Below are 12,494 nucleotides of genomic sequence, written 5' to 3' on the forward strand. Positions count from 1 at the left end.
GGTATTTTATGACTACTTGTACTCTGCTTTTCCCGTGAACGTCAGCTCGGCCATGGGCTGCAGCCAATCAGGGAGTGATGCATCCTAAGTGAAGGGTAACTCTCTTAAAGAGGGAAGGGGTTTCGGTTTCATTATTGAGGGGCTTTCGTTTTTGGGGCTGGGCGCTGGGCGCTTGCTCTCCTGGCTCCCAAAGATGTAAGCAATAAAGTTTTGCCGCAGAAGATTTTGGTCTGTGGTGTTCTTCCTGGCCGGTCGTGAGAACGCGTCTAATAACACAGAAATTTCTGGGATATGATGGGTTTGAAGACTTTGGGTGCCAGGGTTCACTGAGTTAGCCAAACTGTTCTATGAGGACTCTCAGGGCCAAGAAGACAACATAGAACGGACCCTTGAGATGGACATGGCTTTTAAGACTCTAAGAAGAGCCTTATTGGAGATGACTGCTTTGGCCCTCCTGAAGATTCACAAACCTTTCCACCTGTATATGGATGAGAGAAAGGGGATAGAAAAGGGGGTGGCTCACCCAAACTTTGGGATCATAGAAAAGATCTGTGGCTTATTTATCTAAGAAGCTGGACCCGGTGGCCCAAGGATGGCCAGTCTACCTCTAGATCATAGTTTCCAGCATCCTGCAAGACAAGGATGCTGACAAAATAACCACATGGCAGGAACTTATCACCACCCCCAATGCTATTGAGGGGACCCTCTGGAATCCACCCAGCCGGTGTGCCAGACTGGTGCACTTTCAGGCTCTACTTTTGAATTCCCCTCACATAAGATATAACCGGTTCACCATCTGCCTTAAAGCCAGCCACCCTGCTATCTGATCCACCCTCAGACATGCAGCATGATTGCTCTATAGTACTGGGATACATCCAGAATGTCAGGCCAGACTTGATTGTCATACTCTGGTCAGATGAGGGATGAATATACTTAATGGATAGGAGCAGCGTCATCCAGAATGGAATCAGACATGCAGGGGCAGCAGTAATGGGCTTGGACTCTGTTATTTGGACAACTGCTTTGCTGCCAGGAACTTCAGCCCACAAAGCTCAACTAAAGGGTCTATCCCAGGCTTTAAAACTGGAAAAAGGAGATACAGATGTGGTTATTCACTGCTGAAGGAAAAGCCATCAAAAATAAGGAGGCAATACTTTGTTACTCAACAACGAAGTCAGACAATGGCTTTGCTTTACCTTTTATTGACAGATTGTTTTTGACTATGCAAATACTTCATCTCTACTGGTAAATTCTACTTTAACATTAACAAGTCTTTCTTAACAAAGAATCATTTCTGAACAGTTAAAGTTTCCTTGTTTTATGTTCTAGAAGAATTCATGGGTGGAATGTTAGTCATTATTTCACTTCCCCCCAAAACAATGTATTTCCGTATTCGGGTAAGGCAGTAAAACTTACTATTTGCCTTATCTCCTAAATCAACATATTTCTTTTAACATTTGGAGAACATAGGAATAACATCTTATTTTTCTTCTTAGAAATGCTGTTTGGTACACAACTTAAGACTTTAGTACCTGCCTCCACTTTATATCTGCTTTCTCCACGACCTCCATGGGATCCCCCAAATCTTGGTATTACTACTGTATGATTCACGAGATGCACTATACAGCCCATCCTTAGGTGAATGCCCTCTTTCCTGTCTGCCCTCACGGTCAAAGTATTCCCTATCAATAGGTGGTGGAAGCACTTCTTGTCTACCACTACGTTCATAGTCACTTGAGTATATGTTACTTCGGTTGCTTATGTATGGTTCTCCTCTTCCACCATATCCATCTTGTGAGTTACTATAGTCATCATAGCGGTTGTTTCCACCTCTTGCAGATGGTGCCTCATGGAATCTTCCTAAAGTAGATAAATGACCAAGTAAGAAAACAGCCTTAAGACTGCCCATTTAGTCAGTTAAGAACACTGCAATAGCAAATACTCCAACCACCTAATTAATGTATAACCCATGTTACATTTGTCTGTATGTGTAAAATTCACTAAGATGGCATTTATTTACCAAGTAAAATAGGACTCTTACCATAACTTCTGTATGTATCTCTGTATGAATTTCCACTTAAATATTCAGAGAAATCTCTATCACGTCCTCCAAGATAGCCAGCATGATCACTAAGTTTTAAAAGGAAGTTTTAATTAACATAAGAACTAACAGTTTTGCCAGGTTTGGTGGCACACACCTTTAATCCCAGCACTTGGGAGGCAGAGGCAGGTGGATTTTTAAGTTTGAGGCCAGCATGGTCTACAAAGAGCTTTCCCAGACAGGCACAGAGAAATCATGTCTTGAAAAAGAGAAAGAACAAAAGAACGAAAGAAAGAAAGAGAGAGAGAAAGAAAGAGAGAGAGAGAGAGAGAGAGAGAGAGAGAGAGAAGAGATAGGAGAGAGGGGAGGGGAGAGGAGGGGGGAGGGGAAAAAGTGAAAGGGAAAAAGGAAAGGGAAAAGATGGAAAGAGAAAAAGGGAAAGGGAAAAGAGGGAAAAGGAAAAAGGAAAAGGGAAAAGAGGGAAAGAGGAAAAGGGAAAGGGAAAAGAGGGAAAGGGAAAAATGGAAAAGTAAAAAGGGAGAAAGGGAAAGGAAAAGGGGAGGGGGAGGGAAAAGAGAAAGGGAAAAAAGAAAGGAAAAAAGAAAAGGGAAAAGAGGGAAAGGGAAAAAGCAAAGGGAAAAGAAGGAAAGGGAATAAGGGAAAGGGAGAGAGGGAAAGGGAGAAAGGAAAAGAGGGAAAGGGAAAGAGAAACAGGGAAAGGGAGAAAGGGAAAGGAAAAAAGGGAATAAAAGGGAATAAGAGAATAAGGGAATAAGGGAATAAGGGAATAAGGGAATAAGGGAATAAGGGAATAAGGGAATAAGGGAATAAGGGAATAAGGGAAAGGGAAAGGGAAAGGGAAAGGGAAAGGGAAAGGGAAAGGGAAGGGAAGGGAAGGGAAGGGAAGGGAAGGGAAGGGAAGGGAAGGGAAGGGAAGGGAAGGGAAGGGAAGGGAAGGGAAGGGAAGGGAAGGGAAGGGAAGGGAAGGGCAGGAAGAAAGAGGAGGGTAGGGGAAGGAAGGGGAGGGAAGAGAGAAGAAAGAAATTGTAATACCTGAAGACTTTAGATGCACTTTCTTCCCGAGAGTGGTAATTGCCATAGTCACAGTTTCCTCTGGATGTTGATTCATATTTCCTTGAATAAATTAGAAACTAAAAATAACCATCCAAACTTTTATGTGAGAGTTTCTCACTGTCCTGGAACTGGCCAATTAGCTAACTGGCCAGTGAATACATGATACCTGGCAAAATATCAATGGGCACTTCTCCAAGTAAGCTAAGACAATGGTCCCAAACATAACTAGGATACATGACTGCTACTCCATCAAATATGCTAATGAAATACTGCTATTAGGATTGCTAAAATTTAACAAACAAACGATACAGTATTTGGAGAGGAAGAAACTTCATAAAAATTAAAACTTTGACCATCATTGACAGGAATGTAAAAGGGTTCTATATACTACATTACCATATTGCCCAGCAATTCAACTACAATACACCTAAAAAAACTGAAAGTAAGAACTCTATTAACCGTATATGAATGTCCTTAGCACTGCTACAACACAAAATCATAGCTTTAAAATGACATACATGAGAACGTAATATGTACTTAATATACATATTTAATAAATATTAAATAAAATTAATTTATGGGATGGGATCTGATGCTCTCTTCTGGTGTGTCGGAAGAGAGAAATGGTGTATTCACATAAAATACAATAAATAAATCTTAAAAAAGACTAAACCTTACAAAAGGATTAAATCTGAAAATTATGTAGATCAAATAAGTATACAGTAAACCGTGATTCCATTCATACCCTCTCTGTATTTACAGAATTGAAACTGATTGTATAATTGGAAGGTATTTACTTTGTGTACTAAAGTAGGTAGTATACTTTTGAGATTAGTCAGACTTAGGAAATGAGCGTGATTATCAAAGGATATCCTCAAATGTTGGTTCTCAGGTCCTTTCCACATTCTATTTGAACAGTGTCTCTAACTGTCCTGAAATTTTTCCACGTAATGCTATCAGACCCATGAGAGTCTTCCAACCAACATAAGAGTTGATCAATTAACACAGGTGAGATTATAGGTTTTATGCCTAACTTTTTCATTGGTTCTGAGTATATGAATACAGGTCTTCATCTTAAGAAGTAAATACTTCCACAACTGAACCACCTTTCTCATTCTAGAAGATAATTTGCAGAAAATTTTGTATGCATTTATCTACTTATTCACTGTGTATATAGAACCCAGAAAACCTGCCTTGTTTTGTTTTTTTTCCCAAGTTGTTGTGGCATTTGGACATCTTCTTAGGTCTCATGAAAGTTACTCAACTTGTTAAGACATTTCACTAGCCTTGGAAAACAGACTTAATGAGAAAGGATATAAAAGGTTTTGACACTACATAAAATGTCCCTGTATGATACTAAGTACAATAATTAAAGCATTTTTCCTTCCACAATGGGAAATTTAACCATTTTGCTCTTTTTTCTTTACCTATCATTAGAAGACTGGCCATAATCCCTTGGTAATGGATACTCATCTCTTCTGGAAGACGCCGGCTCTCCTCTTGGCATATTTCTAGAAATCTCTCTTCGATGTGGTTCTGGACATTAAGTTTAAAAATTACTATACAAGTATTTCAAGTTGCAGATGTTTCAAAGTAGTAATAAAAACACTGCACTTTTCTCTGCAAAATACCTTTTACAAGGCATACTTCATTCTTTAATGAAGCTGTATTAGTAAACTACTTCACAAATGCAATATAAACAGACTGTTGTCAGTGTAATCAAACATCAATCTGCCTTTTATTTTATGGATAAGTCTCTCTTGTTATTCAAATTTCACATCTTACATTTGTATTTTAATGGTCTTTACTCAAATTTTGCTTACAACATACTTCATTATGTTGATACTGTAACACATAAATACTCTAATATTCAAATTTCTCTCTCTTTTTTTCTATCCTCCTTTCTCTCTCTCTCTCTCTTTCTCTTTCTCTCTCTCTCTCTCTCTCTGTGTGTCTCTCTCTTCCTCCCCCATTCCCTCCTTCATACCTTTCTTCTTTTTTTTTCCAAGAAAGTGTTTTTCTGTATAACCCTGGCTGTCTAGGAACTCACTCTGTAGACCAGGCTGGCCTCAAAGTCAGAAATCCGCCTGACTCTGTCTCCTGAGTGCTGGAAATTAAAGGTGTCTGCCACCACTGTTTGGCTGTTACATTTCACTATCATTCCGCCTAAAATCTTTAGATAGATCTACAAATGTAAAATTTTCCTAAGTATGTACATGTGTGCGGTTGTCTTCTAAGACTGTGATGGTCAAAAACTCATAGGCAATTGTTTAAATGTTTCTCATTCATTATAAACTGCATTTCCACAAAAATGTCTGCTTGGCATGTTTTTACCTCGTCCTCTTAGTCCAGTATTGCTTCTTGTCTGAGCAGAAGTTGCAGATCTTTTAGAAGGGGGATCATCCCTTTTTGAAGATGGATTTCTTTTAACTGCAAAGTGTCTCCCAGAAGAACTCACATTGAAATTAGGAGTATATCTATCACCACCTGTATTTAAAGAAACATCTTAGCTAAAGGGAATCAATACTTCAATGAGTAAGTTCTAATTATCACTTGTAAATCTTCGTTAAACAATACTGTATTCTCAGCAATTAGTATTTTTTTCTAAATTGGTAAAATTTACTATTACTAGTATTTATTGGTAAAAATACTATTTACTTTTGTAACTATAATTCAAACAGTATGTAAAGATGGCTTTAACATTTATAGCACAGTTTGAACACTACACTGTGTTTAAAGAAATGACAGAGAACTGGAGTGAAAGGGAACAAAAATCTGTCAATTAAATATGTCTATATTTCAGGTAAAATAATCACTTCATTATTAGAAAGCAGATTTTAATATATTTCTAGTCTCAATACTTTGCAAGATCCATCTATGAAATAAACTTTCACGCAAATATAAGCCCCAATATCAATTAAAAAATAAAAAATTTCATATAATACTATTAATACATAGACATGCTGAGCAATTATTATAATTGACAAACTCGGACTCTCTATGAAATGCATATCAAATATGATATAATCATTTTAGCTTAAAAAATCAATATAGATCTAGTACGCAATTATGAATAAACTTTGTATTTTCATACAGGTAAGAATAAAAACTTAGATTTAACCATTAAGATCATTTGGAGAGCATTATAAAATGTAAATCTACTTGAGAAATATCACCTATCTTATCTAACAGCCCTTACTTGGATATTTAAGTTTGGTTAATACAAAAAATTATAGATTTTTAAGAATAAAATTTGAATTTATTTATTTATTTTCAAAAGTAGTAAAATACTCTTGAAGATTGCCTAAAAAGCATTCTAATGAGTCGTCATCTTCTCATCACACATCAAAAGGTAACATGTAAAAGTTAACGTTAAAATGTTCTGTTTCTTTTAAACTCTTCCAGAGTCTGAAACAGTCTTAAAACTTGCAAGGTTTAGATAATTCAGGAAGGATAAATTAGTGTTCAATAGGCTTATATACAATCTGTCATCAAAAGAAGAAATGAACAGTTTTCAGATAAATATACAGCAATAAATATTGTCTGATCAATTCTATTTATTTGAAATGTACTTCTGAGTTCTGGACACTTTAAGTCAATTTTATTTTTCCTATTGGTATAGTTTTAACTTTCCAAAGTGTTAGAATTACAACTCACACGCAATACTGGCCTCTAAAGAGCAAAACTAAAAAACAAGATTAGAAATAAATCTTGCTACTCAGTGTAGGGGTACTGAAGTTCTCCCGAGGACCTGTGTTCAATTCACTAACAGCTAAAAAATATAACTCTAGGATATGAAACCTTCATACAGACATACACACAGAGGCAAAATAGCAATGCACATAAAACAAATCTTGCAAAATTTCTGTTGACTACATCAGGACAAATACTGAATATCCTAAAAGAACTCTTTTGCAATTGACACTCTGGTGTAAATTCAATTTTTAATTAAGGCATCTGTTACTTATATTAATCATACAGTGCTTTTAATTTTTCTAATTGAAGGTAACTGCTCTACTCATGAGAATGTAAATAAAAGTCGTAGTGTTTCTACTTATATTATCTTACTAATTATCAGTCACACTGCTTCTACTATGTACAGTTACCCAAGTTCCCTTCACATGAAGGACCACTTCTTGCTCTGCTTCTTCCTCCTCTTCCACATTTCAGAATTCTTGAAGCACCTCTGGTTCTTGAAAAGGATGGTGGTCTCTTCTTGCTACCACTTTCAAGTGATGATGGTCTCCTGGCTTGTTTTACTTTAATTCTTTTTCCATCCAAAATCTGAAAAAGACAACAGAACCAAATTTAACTTACATACATTACCTTTTACTGAGTCAAACATGAGGTTTAGAATGTCTTTCTTAATGGAAATATATACCAGTTTGTTTTATCAGAAAGGAAAAAAATTGAGACAGAAACAAGAGAATTGTAGTATTTTACAATCTGCACAATAAAGCTTAAAATACAGAATGGCATGTTGAGAGCCCAAAGAATAAAATCATTTCCGTGCTGGAAGAACAGCACTTGTAAGTAGATTGTCCAATTCAAAATAATCAATCTTAAAAACTACATACAAGTAACATTATACACACTGAGCAAGCTGTATTGGTATGTATTTAGGAGTATATATGTACTGTATATGTACTGTATATGTATGTGATAAACTAATGAAAAAAAAACCGGAAGAAGTGGAAAGAGAAAAAAAAAGATGACAAATTATACTATTACCCTCCTCAAATAAAGGAAACAATTTTTAAAAGTTACTTGAAAAAAATGGAGAAAAATTACCTTTAAAGTAATCATAAAAATATATCGTGTTTCCTATAGAATATGCAATTTCTAAAATTTTTGATGCAGGATAACAAAGAGCATCTGTTGAATAAAAATCTCAAAAACACTACTATAAACTAAAAATCACTCATAGCTAGTTTTCAAAGACAAAAGAGAATTCCAAGTTGGTAAAAATAAATTAGTTAAGGTAGGAACTCTATTTATTATGACAATCAATAAAATCAATTTGACTTTTATTGCTGTTAAGTCTTGTAATCTGTTTAGAGCTGGATTTACTTGAACATAACTTTCTCCAGAATATTTTCCTTTATAATTTCTTCCATGAATTGAAAAACTGCTTTTCCCAGTTTTCCCAAACTATGGTTTCCTTTTTTTCTGTTGCTTGTAAAGATTATATCCTATTTACTCTTAAAGTATAATATGAACTTGATACAGATGTAATATATGTGACAATGTTGAAATATCCTACTAGCCATAATTTTGGCATTAGTTAAAAAAAAAAACCCAAGGAAGTTTTGCTCATTTTTCAGCAAACTAAACACACCAACTAATGTCATTAACTACTGGAAAGGAGTAATATATTGTTACTACATTCTTACCACTCCATTCATTTCTTTGACAGCATTCTTAGCATCTGCAAGGCGTCGGAAAGTAAGGAAAGCAAAGCCTCTAGACTTCTTAGTTTCACGATCTCTCATCAAAATAACTGCAATATATGTAAACTTTTACTTACAAAACTACATAAAATTTTTTTCTACTTCGAAATTGACATTTTTTTAAACTGTTACTCATAGGACCCTTAATTTGACATTCTAAGTAAAACACTATACCAATCATTCTAGTCAAATCTTAAATAAAACCCAAAATCTTACATTTCATATTTTTACTTGCATTCTCAATGTCAACAAAATTAATAAATTAATGTCAGCCTTTGTTGCATTTTGTCATACACCTAGAGTGTGCAAGGCATGCATGCACACACAAACACACATGCACACACATGCACATTACACTAATTGAGCAACATTATCCATTGCAATGAGTAGTTGTCAAATAAACATAAAAATAATCATCCATGTTCCAAAATTGAACATATCATAGAAATACTTTATATTTACTCTGAAGAGACATACAGTTTCTTTTAAAGAATTACCACGTGCTACTGGTCCAAATCTCCCAAATATTTCTTGAAGAGTCTTTTGTCTGGTCTTTATGTTGAGGCCTCCTATAAAAATTTTCCCAGGCTGATCAGTTTCTGCCATTTTTCTATAAGTAGAGAAAAGGATAAAATAGCATGCTTAAAACTTTTAAAGCTGGACAAATAGCTCAGTTAAAGAACACTGACTGCCCTTCCAGAAGATTGAGATCTGATTCCCAGAACAACATACATGGTGGTTCAAAGTAATTCCAGCTCAAGGGGACTGCTGCCTTCCACATACGAACATCATATAATACATGTTGCACAGACATATATGCAGACAAAAGATTCATATACATAAGAAAATACAACTAAAGGGAACCACAGAGCCTGACATCCTAATGTTTTTTCCTTCCCCTTTTTATTTATGACCGTTTTCTATTTAGCTGAAACTGGCCCTTCTTGCTTCTACACATCTACCACTCAGCTTACTGGTGTGCAGCACTGTTTAATGAAAGAAAGCAAAAGGTCAATTAGCATACTGTAACAGGTCTAGTTTTTATTAAGTATGGGAAAGGTTGTAATTACTAAACTTTATTCTTTTTCACTTAAAAATACTCACACTGATGAGATGTATGCTGTTTACTGTAGAATGATACATAATATTATTCTTGTGTTTTCTTGCAGTGATAAATTTCCATGTACAGTGGTAGTCTTATTGTATAGTTGTTGGTTATTAAAAAAAGTTACAAATGTTACAAAGTTGTTGTAGCCTACAAACAGATTAATAAAATACTTGCAGAAAACATCTAAAGAAACGGAACTTTATCGAAGTAATTGAGTCTGACAGCTCCACATGCTTATAGTCCCAGGACAAATTTGGGAGATTGTCACAATTTCCTGCTCGGCATAGAACATAGCAGCCCCCCGCCCCCCCGCCCCGATTATATAGGGAAGACTACACTCAGAATTTAGAAAAAAAATACAAAATGTAAAACACTTATTATACACACTAATATTGTGCTTAGATTTTCCCCTTATCAAAGACAGACAGACAGACAGAGAGGTAGAGGGAGAGGGAGAGGGAGAGGGAGAGGGAGAGGGAGAGGGAGAGGGAGAGGGAGAGGGAGAGGGAGAGAGGAAGAAGGAGAGGGAGACAGGAAGAGGGAGAGGTAGAAAGGAAGATGGAGAGGGAGACAGGAAGAGGGAGAGGCAGAGGGACAGGGAGAAGGAGAGGGAGACAGGAAGAGAGAGAGAGAGAGAGAGAGAGAGAGAGAGAGAGACAGGGAGAGAGAGACAGGGAGAGAGAGACAGGGAGAGAGACACAGGGAGAGGGAGAGGGAGAGGGAGTGGGAGACATGAAGAAGGAGAGGGAGACAGGAAGAGGGAGAGGGAGACAGGGAGAGGGAGAGGGAGACAGGGAGAGGGAGAGGGAGAGGGAGACAGGAAGAGGGAGAAGGAGAGGGAGACAGGAAGAGGGAGAGGGAGACGTAGATTGATAGGCAAAGGGAGACAGGAAAAGGGAGAGGGAGATGCAGAAGGAGACAGGAAGAGGGAGACAGGAAGAGGGAGAGGGGGAGGGAGAGGGAGAGGATAGGGAGAGGCAGGCGTGCAGGCAGGCAGAGGCAGAGACACAAGCATACACACATTTAATGTGTCAAGTCTAAAACATTCGAATTGTGTCTTCTATGGAGGCAAATTCAAAAGGAAAGATTTCCAGAGATGTTGGCATTTGAAATGTAAACACCTGTGAGCTGTACACGCAAAGATTTTCCTTTAGGAGTGAAATTTAAATCATCCTTAAACTTTTGCCTATATTTTTCGATTATAAGAAATACCAACTGGAGAGGAGACAGATACGAGACCAGAGCAGAGCAGGAAGGAAGAGATGATTGGGAAGTCAAATAATCCAAGCCTACCCTGCACCTTAACCAAGCATGTTCATTCTCAGAATTCGGATCTACTCAGGCTCTCCTCTCGTATCCCACTAGCCTACCCTCAGAAGTTAGCAGCAAACTTGCTCTACCAAGTGGGCTGCTGCGGCACCAATGACATCTTTATAGTGTCTGACCAATCAGGATGGTAGAATAGCTTGAGCCTGCCCTTTCAGTAGGTGGAGTCCAACTCTAAGCAGGCGTGGTTCTGATCACTGACCTATCAACGTAGTGGCGTAGTGGCGTAGTGGCATAGCCCGGGCTTGCCCCTGTGAGGAAGCCCTGTTCAATGGGCCTACCAGGGTGGGCCTTGTGATGTTGGACCTAACCAACAGTAGCTGGTAGCCTAACAGAGACCTGCACTGATGGCGACATCAGGACAAACAGACTATGGCACTAATAACTGTTGTCCGTAGAGCCGTAGGACCTTTAAAGTACAGTTCCGGTATTTTGAGGTAGAAAAGCAATAGCGGACAGATGCTCCTGTGGAACAAAGGCTGCGGCACGGCGCGCCGCGATCGAAACAAAATGGTGCCTAAAATTTTCATACCTACGCCAAACATTTCACGCCAAACACCGCCACCCTCCTCAAATCTAAAATTAAATCATCACAAAGAGAGGCAAATAGTTTACCTCAAATGTAAATTAAACCACCACAAACAGAGGCAAATAACTCAAAGGATATTACCTACCTGGTTTTTAGAAATATATAATTTAAATCCTAATTTCCTCTGCTCAAGCAATATTACTCTTCCAAATGAAAGCGCTTTTCCCCCTTTTGATAGGATAACAGAACTCCTTTACGTCCATACATGTTCCAATTTACATATAATTTACTAATACAGCTTTTTTTTGTTTTTTGGTTTTTTTTTTTTTGTTGTTGTTGTTTTTTTTGGAGGGTGGGGGTGGGTGGGGGGGTTGAGACAGGGTCTCTCTTTGTAGCCCTGGCTGTCCTGAAACTCACTCTGTAGACCAGGCTGGCCTCGAACTCAGAAATTCGCCTGCCTCTGCCTCCCAAGTGCTGGGATTAAAGGCGTGTGCCACCCCGCCAGGCTACTAATATGGCATTTTTAAAATTTTGTACAAACGTATGACAGAAGATTACTCTGAATTAATTTCTCCGTCATAGCCATTCGTTTTTCCTAAGGTATAAAATTGTTGGTTACAATTAAAATTCAGAATTCATTACCTTTTCTTGATTTTCTATTTTCTCAGCTTTAATGGATCACACCGTCCTGCAACAACTCCGACTCCAAAATGACCACTCGCGCCCAAGTCGCAACCAATTTAAGTAGGCGGAGAGACCCTGATGTCACCAACCGCAAAGGAAGTAGGGATGATGTGGAGGATTGAACCAAGAGACTGGCTGGTTGAGGGGTGGGCGTAGTGTGGTATTGGGCTTCAGAGTCAGAAATGGACACAGTACTTGATAAGTATGAACAAAGCAGATAAAAATTAATTGAATAGCAGATAAGAATTGGTGAATGGAGGGAGTTGTTAGGGCAGCTACCTG

At 37.7% G+C, this 12,494-nt stretch overlaps 1 protein-coding gene across 1 annotated transcript; it reads right to left on the minus strand.

The window, feature by feature from the left end:
* Nucleotides 1-1,182: 1,182 nt before the first annotated feature.
* On the minus strand, nt 1,183-12,242 carry Gm4064 (predicted gene 4064). Its single transcript, NM_001270518.1, has 9 exons — nt 12,171-12,242; nt 9,063-9,175; nt 8,509-8,615; nt 7,222-7,399; nt 5,450-5,602; nt 4,543-4,651; nt 3,095-3,175; nt 2,042-2,130; nt 1,183-1,860 (listed from the first exon to the last, which is right to left on the minus strand). The coding sequence occupies exons 2-9, from the start codon at nt 9,169-9,171 to the stop codon at nt 1,544-1,546; spliced, it is 1,143 nt and encodes a 380-aa protein (NP_001257447.1). The 5' UTR covers nt 9,172-9,175; nt 12,171-12,242; the 3' UTR covers nt 1,183-1,543.
* Nucleotides 12,243-12,494: the final 252 nt, after the last annotated feature.

Source organism: Mus musculus, chromosome Y (assembly GCF_000001635.26).
Source record: "Mus musculus strain C57BL/6J chromosome Y, GRCm38.p6 C57BL/6J".
Lineage (NCBI taxonomy): Eukaryota > Metazoa > Chordata > Mammalia > Rodentia > Muridae > Mus > Mus musculus.